The sequence below is a fragment of the Helicoverpa armigera genome, chromosome 24, assembly GCF_030705265.1.
Source record: "Helicoverpa armigera isolate CAAS_96S chromosome 24, ASM3070526v1, whole genome shotgun sequence".
Taxonomy (NCBI): domain Eukaryota; kingdom Metazoa; phylum Arthropoda; class Insecta; order Lepidoptera; family Noctuidae; genus Helicoverpa; species Helicoverpa armigera.
In genome coordinates, this window is record NC_087143.1 from 803131 (window position 1) to 823513 (window position 20383).

Genomic DNA, 20383 nt, shown 5'->3' on the forward strand with positions numbered 1-20383 from the left:
CATCCAGCTCCTGCCAGCCGTCTTGCGCAAGTCATCACTCCACCACACCGTGCCTGAGGACGTCCTACACTACGTTTCAATTGATATTTAGTTATAAATAGATAGATATATACCAGCTGTCGATAGCAAGCTACACAAACTATTTATTAGGAAGTTAGCGATGATGGATGATGCAGGACGGATACGTTTAATTACGATGGTAAACTATTTAATTAATAATGATGCAATGCTATAGCTTCAAGCAAGTACCAATGCAACTTTTCTAAGTTTGTATGTATTTTCTAAGTATATCTTAGACACCAATGGCTGATAAAAAGGTGAAGGAAAACATCTTGAGGAAACCAGGACTATATAGTCTGAAATCACTAACCCGCATTGACCAAGCGTGGTGATTAATGCTCAATCTTTCTCCGTGTGAGAGGAGGCCTGTGCCCAGCAGTGGGACGATAAAAGGCTGTAACAGATAACAGCTATAGCTTACACATTATAACTGTGATAAAAACAATGCTCTGCTTTTAGGTTAAGCAGCTTGATGCGCTAAGTCCAAGAATGGGTGAAAATTTTGTCAGGACAAGTTCCATAGATTGATTGATACAGCTTGGTAAATTGATGGGTCCCGAAAATCATTGTTACATCTTTCTCAGTCGTTAAGGGAAGTCAGAAAATCTGACAATAAGTCTTACCATGATATATCGCTCTAGCTAAATCTGGTTAGAATGGAAGCTGACTCTAATTGGGAAAATGATGATGTTACAATTAATCCACTATCAATTAACTCCTAAAGAATCTGTAGCTAATATAGCTACGTAGCTAAGCAAAGCACTTATAGTCTTACCTCGATGCCAACCGTTTGTGATTAATAACCTAAGTTGACGCTAAGTTCAGCCAAGTTGGAGCCAAGTTGGCGGCAAGTTGGCCCCAAGCCGGTTGCCGAGGAAGTTCATTCTAAAGTCTGTGACCAACAAGCCAAGTTGAAGACGCACTGTTTGAGTATGTGTCATCCAATCGTTTGTCTTAAATTGATGAGGTCAGATTCATGTGATGAGAATGTGATTTATAGATATTATTTTGGAAATGATTTCTACTGAAGTTATTGAATGTATTTTGATGGATTTATTTTGAAGCTAGGTATATCGTTAGTGAGATAGGTAGCATTAAAAGCTACCCGCGGATCCATTCACGTCCCGAAACTGTCCGAAAGATTGTTTTGACCTCAAAGGTCCCGGATAAAAAATAGCTTTTGTGCTTTGTCAGGCTGTACACTATCTGTGTACCAAATTATATTAGTTTATTATACATCATTTTAGTAGTTTCCGTGTGAGTCGAGACACACAGTTACTTTCGCATTTTGAATTAAATCAGGATAAAGATATCTTTGTACATCAGCTAAGTCTTTAAAATGAATCCAAAACGGAAAATTGACGAGAAAAACTAAACTATCATTCACTAACACAAACTACGAAACACGTGTGTTCTACCAATAGTGATATACCATAATTACCCATATCCAATTTGGCGATACCAAACAATATCGGCGAACAAAAACGTTGGCAATCATAAATCATCGGGCAGTGGCTGGTAGCCACATAAATCAGTGACGTCGGCGCCGGCGCCCGGTATCGAAACATCTCGAAACAATTAGGGGTGTTACACATTCGCGTCACGCGCCCAACCGGCTGATCGATGCGAATATAGTGTGTAGGCGTGATAAGAATATCTGATCCGATTTGTACAATGCTGCGAAAAAGTGCGGTGGTTAACGTCGTGCGTTTTTTTTTATGTCAGTGTATTGATAAAAAAGAGAAAAGTCGAATCATTTTATTTCATCTAGGCCTGAACAAGCACACAAAATATAAATAAAGTATATTCTAGTTGCCCATTCCGAAGTAGCAAAATAACCTTTTTAACAAAAATAAAAAATGATTGTTCAAATCGGTTGGTAAATAACGGAGAATGTGCTAACAAAAATATTAAGAAAAAGATCTCGACGAATTGAGAAACTTCTCCTTTTTGGGAAGTCGGTTAAAAATGGTACATACTTATTAGTGAGTATCGATAGGTACATATTACTACTATTCTTTGAATTTAATCTTTGATACACGGCAAAATTGTATAGATTCAGGTTTTAGATTTTGTATAATAGATATACTGAAGTCATTTGGAGAATTCATAGAAGTCATTAACGAAATGCAAATTAATTTTCTGATTATTGAAGCGAGCACACATTTCTGAATTAGAGGACGATGAATAGAATATTTTGAGCTAGACTGAATTATGTAGGTACGTAGTACTGTAGACTGCACATCAGTGGTAACTGTAATGCACCTTAACTCAATAGTATAAGTACAATTTTCCTATAAAACTGTTACAACTGACCTGAAGTCGACTGTACCTATATTTCGTATTCAATAGATTGAAATGGCTGTTCAATCAGACAGCTAGCCGTTTGACTGAATACGGTACTCATATTCAATCACCTATCTAGCTTATAGTCAGACGCTAGTTATTTACATTAAAGTATACCTAGAATAACCTGTTTATCTGTCTGCATTGAATATAATGTGTGAAAGATTCAAAAATGTTTTTTTTTTTTACTACAATAACCGACTCATCGGACTCGCACACAAAGGGTTCCGTATCATTATTTATGAAACGCTATTAATAAAAAATCACGTTTGTTGTATGGGAGCACCCCAAAACATTTAATGTATTCTAGTTTTCAATATTTGTTGTTATAGCGGCAACAGAAATACATCATCTGTGAAAATTTCAGCTCTCCAACTATCACGGTTCATGAGATACAGCCTGGTTACACATGGACGGACGGACGGACGGACGGATGGACAGAGGAGTGAAAACAATAGGGTGCCGTTTTACCCTTTGTGTACGGAACCCTAAAAACAAACATCGGGCCAGCCGTCGGCTGACTGTTTAGTGTACGGGTGCTCTTAAAGTGTATATTAGCTTAATTATCTGTCCCTATGAGAAATCTTCAAAACATTTTTCTTCACATTTAGAACGATAAGTGTAGCAAAACTTTTTTTCCTCAATGTATTTCATTTGTTCGGCCTAAAGGGTGTCATGTCGGTTCTTGTATATTGTAAGTTGTTTATCATTTGTCGCGAGATCGGAATATCATTAGATTTTCGCGGAAAATAAATATTGGATATATTGGTCTGTTTGTGAAGTCTTGTGTCGTAAATATGAGTAGGTACAACTAGGCAGTTTTGGTTTTGTTTTCTTTATTTATACGAATGTGTATTAGGCCTTTTTTGTTTATTTGTTAGAGACTGAAACTACTGAAACGATTTGGAATATGCACTAGCCGTGGTTGACGTAGGTTATAATTTATCCGGGTACGGAAAGTAGTTTCTACTGGTCGCGGGTGAAACAGCTTAGGAAAAATTTCGCTTGAGTTAAAGCTCTGTAAAAAGTGACGTAAGATAAGAATGTAAGATGTAAAATTTCTTCAAAATCAAGAAAATTGTCAAAACACTATTTTGGCGATGCAAAGATTATCCGCACGCCTCTAGTGGCGACAATAATAATTGGAAGCTGTCTAAGAAAGACACTTTTTGTCACGATAAACACATTTTTCTTTTTTTTTGACACAAATTGTACAGATATCTGTCAAAGTGTCGTTCTTAGACAGCTTCACAATTTTGACAATAGATGCGCTCGTTAGAATCTTTGCATCGCCAATAGCTTCAGAACTTTTCAGTTCATGATCTACAATGTAGTTGTGAAAACTAAGAGGCTTTTTACTTGAACAGTGACGCAGGAGTGCCACGACTTGTGAGGGGAAGAACAATGTTCCAGATCATAGTACAGGAGTTCGTGTTAGATAAACTAACTATTATTATTGATGATGATATGTTAATGATAAAAATAATATCGCGCTTATAAGTTTTCAGCTTTTGTCGGCGCCGGTCAGCGCTTATCGGCGCGTGTTCATATATTTTCCTGCGCGGGTTACCAGCGCTGTCAAGCGCCGATAAGCGCTTATAAGTGTCAGCTTCTTTCAGCTTTCTTTCTGTATACGGCCTAAGTATGTTTGTTACTTCTTGATGCTCAAACGATGGAACAGATTTTCATGGAACGAAGGTGAAACTAGCGGCAGGAGCTCTAAAAAATAAATTACTCTCATAGATTATAGTCAGACATTTATTTTTAAAACCTAGACTCAAAAAGAAGCATAAACATTGATATGAATAAAACTCATATTTAACGCATAATACTGTGTAGTATGTCATGTGAAACAAAAATATGTACATTTATAAACGTATGTAGGTGTTACCATATATTATAACCACACCGAGCTCTTCCGGAGATTTTTCAGTTGAAATCACAACAATACACGGTGGTTTGAAACCGTGGCGAGTTATGTTTTATTTTCTACCTAACAGGATATAACAGACAAGTAATAGGTTTATATAAGGGACCACAGAATTAATTCCTGCTATCTATCTTGTTGTAAAAATGTATCCCTATATTGGTCACCGTCATCTCGCCTGAACGTTTGGGTCGATTAAGCTGACAATTAGAGGGGAAGTAGCTTAGACCTGGAAGAGGGTCTTTTAGGTAGTTTTTGTCACTATCCGGTTACCTAGTCGTTATCAGTTTCATATAAAAATAACTTCAACGAAAATAATGGCATCCACGGCCGATTCGACCACGGCGGCTGTTCTAATCTAAGGAGATCAGCCAGCTGCGCAGGACGTATTTTAGTGCACGAGCATTTGCGCAGACACAGGTGCACTCACTATTCCTTCACTCTCATAACCAGATGGGACGGCAATCTGACACGACCGGAAAGACATCAGGCGCAAGACCGACATTTACGTGCTCTCCGATGCACAGGTGAATCAATCACCAACTTCCAGACTACGGGTTGCTTTATGAAAGTTTAAGAAAACCCACAAAGCTATTTCGGCCCGACCCGAGACCTCGAGCACAGCAGCCGCGCTTGCGACCACTAGACCAACGAGGCAGTCACGTTCAACGTTCAACGAAAAACAAACCATACGAAAGACCAAAACACCGCCAAATTCCAAACTAGCATTAATTAAACCGATTGCCTTTCAAAATGGAGTCCCGCACGATTCACAATGAGAACCTAATAACCTGGCGATAAATCAATGAAGTTAGCGCGGCGGACTGAGTCACCGGCTCTCCGACTAAGTCACATAATAAATATATAAGAGAGGCCGATCCTCGCGACGTATTCGCGTTGCACCAAGCCAAATAGAATTTTTGGCAGAAATACTTCGGAGTTGATAATACCACTTGTAGGAAAGGAATTTACGCGGCTAAAAAAAATGTTTTTTTCTTAAGGTAATTATAAGTAGGTAATTCCGATGCTCTCAAGAACCAAGAAACCTGTATCTAGTGTCGAAATGGTCATTTTGAAAGAATAGGTTTTGAAAACTTTGAAAATAGGCATTTCTGATATTTCATTTCGCATTACACTTCTACGAATATAGAAATTACATGTTCTCGTTTAATTTCTAATTAGTATTGAAAAGTTAAGCTTTTGAAATAAAGCGTTTTACCAAATTAGGTCACGTAGCTTTTAAACAAAATAAAAGGTCATAGTAGTTTCATTTAAAATACTCGAGAGAAAACGAATTTGAATAACGGCGTAAAAAATATAAGCAAGAGAACAAAAATTCTTTCTGCACCCAACAAGACCAATTAATACTTCAGAAACAGACTTTATTTATTATTAAAGGAAAACATAATTAACAATCTTCATTGATGATTTATTAAAGGTATAGCTTTAATAAATCATTAATTAATATTTTGGTTCTAATTAAGTAAATTATTCCGTTGTACTATTTAGCCGGTATTATGTATTAGATGCTAGGAATACCTGACCTTCATTCAGTATTAAAATATGCCCAAAGTTTATGAGTACTGAGAAGATTATTAAATATTAACCTTATTTGCTAAGATTGGGAAAGTTAAACCTCTCATAACTTGTATTTTTTTCTGAGTTATGAATAATTTTAGGTATAGGTACCACGCTATTCGTTAGTTCTAATAATCTTTATAAATACGCTGATTTAGTCAATTTCATATTGAAAAAACTGCACCTCAGAGAGTACGGGCTCATCAATTGTTTGTGTACATCTACAGTTGTTCAATCAGAAACATCAAGATCAATCCATATCAAGCACTGACACACCATCATACTCTGTTACAGCCTTTTTATTGTCCCACTGTTGAGCACAGAGAACTCCTCTCACACGGAGAAAGATTGAGCATTAATCCAATTTTTATACTTGATACTCACTGACTGAAAGTCCAGATGAAGAGTTTGCCTCGTATGTCATCACCTGGTGTGATTGGGTTTTGGAAGATATACAAACGTTCTAAGAAAACTGTATCACAACCAGCTCAGCCAAACGTGAGATATTCGCCCACGAACAGGTCAAACTGAGAACTTCCTTTTTAGAAGTCGGTTGAAAAAAAAAAAAACGAAAGTCGTGGTGACCTAGTGGGCAAAGAACCAACCTCTCGAGTATGAGGGCGCGGGTTCGATTCCAGGTCAGGCAAGTACCAATGCAACTTTTCTAAGTTTGTATGTACTTTCTAAGTATATCTTAGACACCAATGACTGTGTTTCGGATGGCACGTTAAACTGTAGGTCCCGGCTGTCATTGAACATCCTTGGCAGTCGTTACGGGTAGTCAGAAGCCAGTAAGTCTGACACCAGTCTGTCCGGGTAACTGGGTTGAGGAGGTCAGGCAGGGCAGTCGCTCCTTGTGAAGCACTGGTACTCAGCTACATCCGGTTAGACTGGAAACCGACCCCAACATAGTTTGGGAAAAAGGCTCGGAGGATGAAGAAAACTGTATCACAGTCGGTTCAATCGAACGTGAGATATGCGCGCACGAAGGGTCAAACCAAGGCTGGAAACAGAGCTCGAGCTATATCTATGCAAGTATGTGAACGCGCACACAGCCACACTGACGGTACGCGCGTGATTTTGTATGTGATTCGGGACGTATGGTCAGCACTGACCGTCGGCCGAGCACTGTTTCCAGCCTTAGAAACTCCCATTTTTAGTCGGTAAAAAAAACCGAAAAGGGCTAAAAATTTTAGTAAATTCCCGTGGTGGTATTATCATCTCAATATAGAATTCTGTGTCGTGTGCCCGATGGTTGCATTCGCAATGCACCGAGCCATTAGATTTACAACGCGCCGACGAGGCGACCTACATACCTATTACATTATGTATCTGTGGGCCGTATACCAGAGATATGGTCTTATGCAACCTTCCTGCTGATTTATTGTTTTATAACTACGGAATACTTTTTGGTATGAGAGGAATTGCAGATGTTTTAAAAGTATACTTACGTCTTTTTGAGTCGATTGTCATCGCGTAGCGCTGCGGTAGGCGGTGAAATTGATCGCATGTTGTATTGGAATCTTTGAAATTTGAACCTTTCACACGACCATGGTCCGCGCGGTTGAGCGGTTTGCTTTGCTCTGTTAATAATTATAGGTACCTAATTACATTAATTATTTCAGTATTCAAAACAGATAGGCTATTTATCGTGGAATTCTATAGGCTATTGATTCGCGAGCAATGTTGTTTCCCCGAGTAATAAATTAATATTGTTTTTTTTTTATTATTTATACATCTGTTCATTAATTGTCATTAATCTCTTGATTAATGCTCAATCCTTCTCCGTGTGAGAGGAGGCCTGTGCCCAGCAGTGGGACGATAAAAAGGCTGTAACAATATACATCTGTTCATGAACTCCGCTTGATAAGCACGGACAGGAACTTTCATGCCAATAGTCGATCAAAAGTTACTAAATAACATGTATAATTCATCAAAATTATGCTGTAAACCTAATAAAACATGCCACCGTCCCAAGTCACGTAAGTTTACACAAGAAACTACAAACTTGAAGTGTAAACCAACGCTAACGGTTCATTCATTCATTAATATTAAGAGCAATTAAATATACCGTCAGAGGTACAGCCACTGCGGGAAAGAGATGCCGCTCTATAACTTACATAGCTTCATCTCTTTTTAACATGGAGCATTCATAACTAAGTTGTCGTTCACGGAGTAGGGAGTGAGCGGAGATGCCATAAGGTAGGTCAGGCACCTTCTTCTAGTTAGGAAACTTTTATAGCACAGTGCATTCATAACTAAGATGGTATTGTAATTGGAGAACAAAATGCCTAGCGGAGATGTCCTAATGTAAAGTATCCTGAGAAAGTAGACAAAATACGGGCGTTCCGGGGATGAGGAACGTTCATTTTTTCTAAAAGCAAAAATCTCTTTTACTCTTTTCCTTTCGCAGGTATGCTGGAAGAGATTTCTTTAGAAATAAGCATTACCTTTGTAAATTCTTTCTTTTCTGTCATCTTTCTTTATTATGTGTGTGTACAAAAATTTGAAAAAAAATAAATTTGTAAATCGTTGACATATGTGTCAAGTACCTAGTTCTGATATGTGACTAATCGCTGTTCACGTCCAGCGAGCGTAGTTGACCCAAAAGAAGGCGCCTGACCGCGCCTTCCTGACATCTCTTCTCTTCTATTCTTCCTCCGTGGTACCCACCGTCTTTAAGTGTTACCATTCAAGTAAGAATACGTATAAAATTGATTGATGTTCCAATAAAATAGTTTGGTTGCACCTCGCATAGTTTTGTGAGTAATAGGACTTTAGTGCCGCTAGTCACATATTCCTTTAGGCAACTATTCTGGAATTACGGAAATAATTTTGCAGGGTACACGAAGATTTGGTATTTGGTGTCTGGATAAATAAGTAGGTGGTAAGTTTAGGGTTTCGAAGTGTTTATTTTTGGGTTCAGTTTTAGGACATTAGGGTAAAACGGTGATCAATGCAATGGTGGGTGTTTTTAACACTTGTAACACAAATTACAGCACGGGTTCTGATGAAGCTTTGTAGTAATAGCATATCAGTACAATACATAAGCAACTATTAATTCGGTTGCAGTAAGTAGGTAGTTCCTTGGAGACGGGGCTTTAACCTGGGAAAATCATGGAATTATTGAAGCCTCCTAGAAGTAATTTCTATTTTGGATATAAATTCAACTATCAGATGGTGACATAAATTAATGTTGATATCGCTGTGAATTATACAAGCCAGCAAGATTTAACTTGCGAGCTAAAAAATATTAGCCTCTGTGTTACTTTGGTGATACAGCTATGTAACAGCCAAGTTATATGAAAATCCGTTGAGTAGTTGGGTATGGTTACAGAATCCATTGCACAGCGTGCCACTGATCATTGCCGACAAACATTTTTGAAGTATTACAAAACAAAGGTGCAAATAAGCAGTTATAATTTGTGACTTGTGACTATGCAAAGTTAAGTGAAAAACAAGCTTGTAGAATACATTTTTGGCATAGCTGTTCCACATTGAGTGAGTATAATAACAGTAATTTTAACTATTTCTCCGTACAAATAGTGCCCTACAGGGTCCACAATTGTACCTAGCCAAATTTTAATCCCTACTCTTTACTAAGCCAAATTCTAACACCTACTCTATACATTGTGGAATGCACATAAATAATATAATCTATATATATATAAATGAAACCCGCTTTCCGTTGTCACGACATAACGTGAAAACGGCTTGACCAATTTGGCTGAAAATTAGAGGGGAGGTACTTAGACTCGGGAGAAGGTTTTAGGTTGGTTTTTGGCACCATTAGGCTACGGAACGCGGGCGAAAGCTAGTACGAATATGAATATAAATAGGTATGCTTTTATACATAGCAATTTTGCATTTTAGGTACCTACCTAACCATGCACAAACGCACCCAACTTCAGCCAAAAGAAAACTTAGGCCTAAGTTATATTTGGATAGTGCCCAAGTTAGCTTGGGGTGGATTAAAACTTACTGCAATTAGACCGGGTTACACTTAGTGCATGTTTCGTTCTGTTCCCAGAGAATTCTGGTTAGTAACATTTTGTTGCGGTTTGCCTACAGTTTGGTTATTGGGAAAAAATTCTTAGGATGGGTGATGCTCACGGATACTAAATTGTACCAATTCATCATCATCCTCCGAGCCTTTTCCCAATCATGTTGGGGTCGGCTTCCAGTCTAACCGGATTCAGCTGAGTACCAGTGCTTTACAAGAAGCGACTGCCTATCTGACCTCCTCAACCCAGTTACCCGGGCAACCCGATACCCCTTGGTTAGACTGGTGTCAGACTTACTGGCTTCTGACTACCCGTAACGACTGCCAAGGATGTTCACTGACAGCCGGGACCTACAGTTTAACGTGCCATCCGAAACACAGTCAATGGTGTCTAAGATATACTTAGAAAGTACATACAAACTTAGAAAAGCTGCATTGGTACTTGCCTGACCTGGGATCGAACCCGCGCCCTCATACTTGAGGTTGGTCCTTTACCCACTAGTAAGTATTTAGTTGTATTATAAAATATTAACAAAACTGACTTAAATGGCATCTGTTGTCCGTGCTTTTCTATAACTTCTGGCTTTTTCTGTGGAGATCTAAGGGGGAGGCATATGTTCAGAAGTGGACGTCCAATGGCTGAGATGATGATGATGGCTTTGCATAGTGGCCGGATAAACGTTGCTGTGCAAAATTTTTCCAGTGAAGAACTATCTATCCACTAATTAAAGTCATTTGCGCTTTGTGAACACAACGCATCAAATGCAGAGTTTTCTTTATTTGATGATTATGTTGTAGGGAACCTGATATTTTATAACATTAACTACCACATATTCTTAGTAAGTCCTTTGACTGTACCGTACATCTACATCGTATATTCGTAGTTTCCTTGGTATTCAGTAAAGCTTTACAATTAGTGCAGACCGGGAGACTGTGAGGGCAGGAGCGCTTGCAAGCGATATCCGACACAGAGCGGTTTCCTTATTAAGGTGTATTATAGGTATATGTTAGTTTTATAAAATTTATTTAAAAAGCTGAAGAGTTTGCTCGACAACGCCAATTTCAAGAACCGTTGGTCCGGTTTAAAAAGGTATGAGCTAACCGGGTTGACGATTTTAGGCAGTCGTTTGATGTAAAACTGGTACACAGCTGCATCTATCAAACTGGCAGATACCCACAACATGTTGGAAAAAGGCTAGGTAGATGATGATTTTTTTTGGTTACTCAAGTATTCTTGATAATTTACTACATATCCTTTGACTGTACTTCTTCATCGTATATTTGTAGGTTGCCTTGGTATTCAGTACAGCTTTACAATTAGTGCAGACCTGGACTCTGAGGGCAGGAGCGCTGGCAAGCGATATCCGACACAAAGGTGGCCCGGTATTCGTGCGTTTGTGGCCTAAAATACATGGCTTAACGCTGCAGAAGGGATGAGGTATGAGCGAACAGCGTTTTGTAACATTTAGGATGATCATGGTGTACCTATTGGGTTTTAAAGTCTATTGGACTCCAGACTAGACGTATGAAGGTAATTGTGAATAGCCCAAGAGCTAGTGAACCCTGCTACCACTATTTTCATAAGCTGAGCACTTTCTAATTTACCTTGCATATAGTTTTGCTAATTGTTATCGCCTGTCAATTTGTTTTTAAGATTTACAATAAATAAACATCATCCTATTCAATTTTTAAGCTTACAGGACCAAGTTTTGAAACATGGACTTTACTAATTTGGTATTCAATGATATAAGTAGATCCCTGAATGACCAAATTGATAAGATATTGTGCGAGCTGGATTATTCTTAGAAATTAATATAATTAAAAACTAATTAATTATGATGTCTGCTACGTATTATCACTGTATGTATAGTATTATATACCAGCGTCTTTAACTTGTACCACAATATACGGTCCCGTATGCCACCGTACCTCCACAAAGACATTCTGCGCTAGGGTTGAGAAGAAACTAGCTTTTAATTATGCAACGACTAAACATACGAGCACAGAGAGTATACATATTATGCCATCCTGTAGGATATATAACGCTGAAATTAACTGAAACACCTGACTTAGTGCAAGTTTTACAGGTATTACCTAAACTATTATATGCTCCAAATTAACATGCACTCAGCCATTACAATCATTAGATATTGTTGTTTTGGCCCAAAATTAACATACTATTTGCGCGCTTCCACTCTATGGAAGCACACAAACCTTTTGGAACAACTTGACAAAATTATTAGACACACATTAACATCAATTTTAAATGTGGCCTTGGACGACCGAGCCTGGATTCAGGCTACTCTTCCCGTTCGCATGGGAGGGCTTGGCGTCCGCAAAATTTCAAGTATTAGCCTACCGGCCTTTATATCCTCCGTCCATGGTACTGAGCAATTGACCAGGAAAATTCTTCCTATCACACTGGCCAATTGCGAGGTACCATGTCTGACTGAGGCTGTAGAGGCTTGGAAAATCACCTGCCCGAATACTGATCCACCCGTCAACCCGTCCTCCCAGAGACAGTGGGATGAGCCGCTCTGCAGAGTTATACGGAATAATCTGCTAAATACGTCAATTTCTTCTGCAGAGCGAGCGCGCCTTCTGGCTGTGGGCGAATGGGAGTCGGGTCTATGGCTTCTGGCACTTCCGTCGTCAAACATAGGCACATTGTTTGACGACACCACTTCCGGCTTGCTGTTTGCTTGCGTTTGGGTGCTCCGTGCTGCTCTCCTCACCGCTGCCACTGTGGCGAAGCTGTCAGCAGCCTTGGACACCACGGCTTGTCGTGCAGCCGCAGCGCGGGACGATTTGCACGGCATGCGAATATCAATGACATAATCCGTCGCGCTCTTGTTGCCGTAGGCGTTCCAGCCATATTAGAACCCAGTGGTCTGGCACGCGACGATGGCAAGAGACCAGACGGTATGTCGTTGTTCCCGTGGAAGATGGGTAGGTCTTTAGTATGGGACGCGACTTGTGTCGATACTCTTGCACCATCTCACCTTCCTAGCTCGGCGCGATGTGCTGGTTCCGCTGCTGCGGCTGCAGAGAACCTCAAACGGCGCAAATATAGCACCCTGGTTGGTAACTATACCTTTGAGCCGTTTGGGGTTGAAACCCTCGGGCCGTGGGGTCCAAGTGCTCATCTGCTTTTTAAAGATCTGGCAAAGCGACTTGCTGACACTTCAAGTGACCCAAAGGCTGGTTTTTATTTTGGTCAAAAATTAAGCATTGCCATCCAACGTGGCAATGCTGCCAGCCTCTTGGGTACACTCCCGGTGGGCAGCGATGAGGAGTTTTTTGATGCCATTTTTTAGTTGTATATATGTATAAATAAGGCTTTTTTTTACGTCATGTAAATATGTACATAAACTGAACCCAACAATAAATATTATATTTTCCATTGACAAATGTTTTGGTCAAAAGGCGATGACAGCTTAGTAGACATACCCCAGCAGGGCCAAGGTCTGCCGGGCTGCGGGATTGTTCGAAAGAGATACCACGGCCCTGGTACAGAAAAGGCCTACGACGGAACACGACGGTTTTTAGTCAGTAAGAGTCTGACACTCCCTCACCGCAGCTAACCCACAGCGGGAGGGGTCATTTGATGATTTTTGACTTCGTTAAAAAAAAAGCTAAGTTGATATGACTTGTTAATTTATTTATGTCTGCTGAAAAGTATGTTTGTTTGAACGCGCTAATCTCTGGACTGATTGAAAAAATCTTTCAGTGTCAACCTATTTATCGAAGAAGGCTGTGAACTATTAATCCGGGTGCGCGGTGTAGTTTCTATAGGTCGCCGGTGAAACCGTTAGCTGATGCTCTTGATAATTTTTTTATCAAATTCCGAGTGTTTCCAGTTTCCATCACCATTTGATCAAGTCGTAAAGTGATCAAATATATTTTGGACATGTCTGACACCACCCTTACATAGGTACATTTGATAATTTTACTCAATTGAGTTTCTTGCCCGCTCTTCTCCATAGGAAGCTACTTTTGGAATGGGCAACTGGAATCAACCTTATTTATAACTAGCCGTTTTTCCGCGGTTTCACCCGCGTCCCGTGGGAGCTACTGCCCACACCGTGATCAAATGTCTATGTTACTTGCAGATAATATAGCTTTCTAATGGTGAAAGAATATTTAAAATCGGTCCAGTAGTTTTTGAGTTTATCCATTACAACCAAACAAAGTTTTCCTCTTTATAATATTAGTATAGATATAGATTTTTGAAATTCATAAGTGCTTGTAAAGGCCTAAATGAAATTAATGATTTGACATTAAATGCCTCCTGCCACATAATTCGTTATTATTTATCCTCTAACTATTCCTAACCTGAAACTGTATTACCCCTGCGTAGTAACAACATTTGCGCCAACTTTGTATCTCATTTGCATGCGTGAGCGCCGGGAATATCATTACTGGGCGCCAAATAATTAGATTTCAAGGTGTTATTGACAAATCTAATGAATGAAGATTCCTTAGTCATCATCTGCCTAGCTTTTTTCCCAACTATGTTGGCGTCGGCTTCCAGTCTAACTGGTTGCAGCTGAGTAGCAGTGTTTGACAAGAAGCTACTGGCTATCTGACCTCCTCAACCCAGTTACCCTGACAACAGACTGGTTGTCAGTCTTTCTGTGTTCTGACTACCCGAACACATAAGAGAGTATATTATGTACATAAGGGGAGTTGATAAGAGTGTACATAAGAGAGTACATAAGAGATTACATAAGAGAACACATAAGAGAGTACATAAGAGATTACATAAGTGGAGTGCATAAGAGAGCACATAAAAGGAGTAAATAAGAGGAGTATATAAGAGAGTACATAAGAGTGTACACGTCCCAGGGAGATGATAAAAACGGGATCAAATCACGGAGGATGTTAAAATAACAACACGTCATCATTTCCCTAAACAAATCTAGTGAATTGAACAAATCCCTAAATTAGTTCAGTGAAATGACAAAAAATATATCACCAACAGGATAGACAGAACTAGTTTTCGATCCTAATTCTTAAACCTAGCTAGCTATTTCGAATTGGTTTCTTATAATGACACATAAGTAGATAGTTTCGTTTTGTAGATTTATCACAGATCTGTAGGAAGTAGGAAAACTGGAAAACACTCAACCTAGGAATGAATCCCAGGATAAACGCTAGCAGAAATGTTTTCACAATACAGAAACGCAGAACTGCATGTTTATTAATACTATTAATTACTAAAAACCTTGTTTTTCTACACAAAGAAAATGCAATTTCAAAAACCTTTGTGCGAGAATTTGTTCTACACAATCACTATGCAATATGCTATGACGCAATCAGTCCGGATTCATTAGTCCAATCAACGTTAGCGCAGCGATGCGCGTCACCCAGCCAGCCAATCAGAGGAGTTATCGCTGTGACGTCACTGCAGACTTCATGAGATTTGAATTGAGAGAATTTCGTTAAAGATGGCGTGTGGGAATTGAGATTATTTGAGTTTGTAGGTTGAATATTATTATTTTATTGATTGAAAACTATGTATTGTAGCTGGTTTTAGTAACTGCAATTTCTATAAAGGTATTATACTAAACTAGCATCTCTGGCACTTCTTTCCGTACCGGGATAAAATATAGTCTATGTATGTATGTACTCGGAAATAGTAGAACGCCCCATAAGTGATTTTCCTTTTTCAATTTAGTAGTTTCGGAGCCTTTAAGGTATATACTAACAATAAAATACTTCCTCTTCATTGTATTATATTTGTCGAGATAGTGTAGGTACAGTAAAAATAAATTGTTTGTATGAATTTATGATACCTAGTTTATTTATAATGCTGTGAAACTTAAATCTGGACGACAAGAAAGTAGCCTCCATTTGATTCTAACGTTTAACTTTTCTATTACCAATTTGTTACTTACCTACTTTAAACCTGTGTTCTAAGGAAATCTTTGAAATTCAGGAAATGAATAAAAGTCGAGTCTGAGTAACTTATTCATATAATATATTTTTTATTTGAAAATTCTTGGTACAATGTACAATTTGGACTTATTCTCTGAGACTTACAAATTATAATTGTTACATTGTTGATTATTATTTTTAAGTTTACACAATACAGTTAGTACGTAAAACATAATGATAGATTGATTGTAAAGTATTATGATATCGGATATATTAGTACTACGCGCGCGGAGCACGAAGAATTGAGGACATTGACCTACGTTCTCCTGTCTCTGTTACACCTGCGTGGTTACGTATATTGCACTCACATTCACAAATAAGTGTGTATAATGGCGGACATTGTTTTGTGGGACGAAATTATTCCTACTCCGCGCGTGTGGTGTTCTTAGCTTATTGTCTACTTTGACAAATCTAGATGTTCTCGAAACTGTTTATGAGATTGCATGCTAGAATTTGTGATTTAAGATGCGTTGTTTTTTTTACTTTTCTTCGAATGAAAATTTTAAATTACCAAAAATCCCTTAAACTGACAGAGATTGGGGTTATTCTAAATTATTTTCAATTCAATTCACCTTTGTAAAAGCTAAAAAAGGTACGATGTAAGTTGTCCGAATCCTTTTAGAGAGTGAATCCAATGATAATGTCAACGCAGACAATAGGCTTAAGATAAAAGTATTAGGCAAGTACACTCGGCGACAAAAGTAAAAACCTCTCGTAAAAATGGCAGTACTTTATTGATATGAAGTATTTTTAATACATGAGCTTTCACAAAAAATAAAGCTGTTTAATATTTTTCTAATATAAATGAACTCGTTAAAATACAATTTATAAGAAAGTAACATTGTAGATTTTATTAAGGGTAAACTAGAAATAAAAATACTCCTTTTAAGCGTTTAGTTATTATGTCAACATACATTTTAAAGTTCTTAAATATAAGGGAAGTTGCGTACTTAAACTAAAACATTGCGTCTTAGAGAATTCGTGAGCCTTTGTAACTTAATTTACTGTTGGGATTTGATTTATCCATGTTATTCTTTGGTCAAGATTTTACTTAAATTGTTGATTAAAAATAATTATTTGACCATTTTTAGTTTTTGATTTTTAAATAACATTGGTAAATGAAAACCCACAAGTAAATCACACGACCAACTTTGGAACAATGTTTGCATAGCTATATAGTTTCAATTATATACAAATTGGATAATGCCACTAACAATTGACAATAAATTGTTTATCTAAACATAATTATATACTTCGTAATTCATAATACTGCACCGTGCTTTACTAAAAACGTATTTCACGCTTCGCCCTTCTAGGGTGAGCTGAAACACACACAAACAACAATAACTAGAAAACCTAGAATTGTTTTACCTATATCTGTGACCTTACTAAATAAGTAAATTAAAATGAAACTATGAAATTCCACTAAAACCCAATCCACGAATGGGCTCAACATCTTTTAAACAATCGCATAAATATTTACATTTTTAAATGTATTCAGCGAATCGTATTGCTTATTAATTTTTTCATCAGAAATAATTATTTTTCCTACATAATTATTTTAATATGTCCAATATACATACATTTTTATTTCTAAAAAACAAATCTATCTACGACATAGAAGAAAAAATATATAAACAAAATTAAATAGCACTTTGTAACACGACTGTACGTTAATACACTCTTGTTTTTTCTTTTGGCAATTTTTGCTAAATATTTCTTTCCCTAATTTTTATTGATTAAATTATTAACTTTGTGCTTTATCATATTATAGGAGCAAGCGTAGCGTAGGGTGCTCAATAATAATAATATTCAATAATATATATTTACATTAATTGTATATAGTACAAAACATTTTTTCTAAATATTTTGTTTACTACTTACATAATCAATTCGAGGGCTATAACTTTGAAATAATTTACATTTTTATAAATATTCATTATGAACCATTTTGTTTGGTTAGCTGTGCTTCACGACTAAATCTATCGTGCTTACATATAGCGTTCTCTTTCACACCCGCTTGTTAACTATCTACCTGTTCTTAACTCTACCTTCAGATCTCCAAAGAGATTAAAATTTTTCTCAATTTTTTAAATTCATAAATTCATTAGTTTCATATTTTTCAGAAACAGCACTAACAATGTTATATGTTAAGATAAAATTTTGTATTTTATTTTAATACTTGGCTGAAATTCTTGAAAATAATTCGCGAGGTACAATTTTTTTACGCATTGTTTGGAATTAAAACTTTTGCTATTTTAATTTAATACAGTAACAATCTTACTCATTTTGTATGTATGTAGGTTTAAAAAGAAACAAACAGCATTCCGTTACATCACTTCACAATCTGTCCTTACCCATTATTAAAAAGTTCATTCCGAATGTCACTGGAAAGCGTTCATTCAAATCTGAGTGACGGAGAATTCCATTCATTCGTTCGCAGTTCAATCTACAAGACTTTTTGTTTTTTATTTTTCTTTACTTTTACTACGTTTTTTTTCCAGACAATTTAGAAAAGAAACACTTTTAGACTTCATTTTAATATTTTTCCTCAAATAGTTGTATTTAATTAAGTACTTTGATCGTATTTAAGACCTTCTCTGATAAACATGAAAAATCCGCTGAAACGGACAAAAAAAGCTATTTATCATTGAAGAATAATATATTTATTTACCAATTTAATTTAATCACGTAAATGACAGGATTAGTGGGAAATTGCAAATGGCCGCCAATCCACAATGGAACCCGTTTGAATTCGAAAAGCGCCTCGCTGGATGACAACATTCCACTTATTAATAATTCAGTAGTTTGAATCGAGCTCGTGAAATATTGCACTATCTGTAGTTGAATTCCGAATTATAATTATCTTAAACAATAGCGTTGATTTTGGTTGGAAATGGCGAAATTAGTGTACCATCTACTTTAACTGTGTGAGTTAGAGCAGTACAGAGTATAATGCAATTATTTCGAACTGTCAAATTAGTAATAGGATTAGTGTTGGTTTAGGTTTGCTTGTAATTTAACATTGGAGTTATTTAATTTGTTGTTTACTCTAAATTTTTACCGACTTCAAAAAGGAGGTTGTCAGTTTGACCTGTAGGTATGTAAATATGCTTGTGCATTTTGATACCTAGTATTATCTCACGTTTGACCAAACGGTTGCTAGCATAGTATTTTTAGAAGGTTTTAAGTATATCATTAAAGTCGATTTTATTTCTTCTTGTTAAAATTTCTCCCCAAGACCAACAGCCATATTGAAAAAAAAAAACGAACTTGTCATTCCATTTTCGAATCCCCGTCACTCAGATTCGCGCGCTATTTGAAACGAGAGCGTTCTAATTACGAACTCGTTGCGTTCCGTTCAATCGGAGCAAGTTTTGCAGCATTGCTCTCTATAGCGCTTGAGAGCGCACATGTTCATCGCTCTTACGTTCTCGCAGAACCGGGAACTGTCCCGACAGGTGCCATCTGTGGAGGAAATAGTCATTAGTATAGTGATATTGACTCAGTAGCACTTTTGCAGGGATAACAATATACCCCTTTTTAGGCAGAATGTTTAGTTTTTGAAAACCGCAGGAATTGAATATGGATAAACGTCAAACAAAGTCGTTTGGACTTCCGGATTTAGATATTTGTTTTACCTTAAGGTTTAATTAGTCTTAATAGATAGATAATAGATGTGTGGCGGACTAAAACCTGTATAGTCGGAACTTTTTGTGTGTGTGTTTTGTTTTATATTTTATTAATTTTTCTCCTTCAAAATAGTCTGACAGATTACAATACTTTTACAATCTGGATGAAGCATTTTTATTAAACACAGTCCTATTCAGGCCTGCGTAGTATGCTTATAAGCATCTCGCTTAGATGCTACAGATGTAATATTTTATCTTATCGAACTAATTGAATCTTGGAAATAAACGATCATATCGAGTGGATATCTTCAGAATGTAGAACGCTTTGTAACCGAGTTCCCCAAAGGGAGGAGGTTCTCAATTCGGATATATGTATTTTTTTAAATAGAATAAAGTACCATTTGGTATAACGACGCCTTACTGTTCACAGTTATTTGAGCTACGTAACTTTTCCTCTTCTGCAAGATTTAGCAGCAAAGGTTCCCCCAAGAGTTCGCATAAAGGGAATTCCTGATTAGTCTGCTATGTATATTCTAGTAGGATCCAAAGATTAACACTGTTCATGAGATGAGTAACGTTTTAATCAAAAGGTTTATAGTAGAGGGCGATTTCGAGTTTCATTTATATTTATACAAGCTGTTTCTCGAGGTTCTACTTGCGTACCGGGGAACTGCATCTAAAACGGATAAAAATTACTTCAAAATTATTTTTAAATAGGTTCAATAGTAATGACGTGGAAGCGTGACAGACAGACAGATTTATTTCACCATTTAAAATATAAATAATGTTTTAAAGCGCATCAATACTCTCTACTTGCCTATATTATAGCCAAAGAAGGTCATTAAAGAATAAGAAAAATCTGGGGCATTTTCAATACTTCATACTCCATTTACACCA

At 37.2% G+C, this 20383-nt stretch overlaps 1 protein-coding gene across 1 annotated transcript in view; it reads right to left on the reverse strand.

The window, feature by feature from the left end:
• Positions 1-15905: 15905 nt before the first annotated feature.
• Positions 15906-20383, reverse strand: part of LOC110382099 (protein madd-4) — a 374672-nt gene continuing 370194 nt past the window's right edge. The window contains exon 31 of the mRNA XM_064041070.1: positions 15906-19322. Within this exon, the coding sequence (XP_063897140.1) occupies positions 19216-19322 (107 nt within the window). The 3' untranslated portion in view covers positions 15906-19215. The remainder of the gene's footprint in view (positions 19323-20383) is intronic.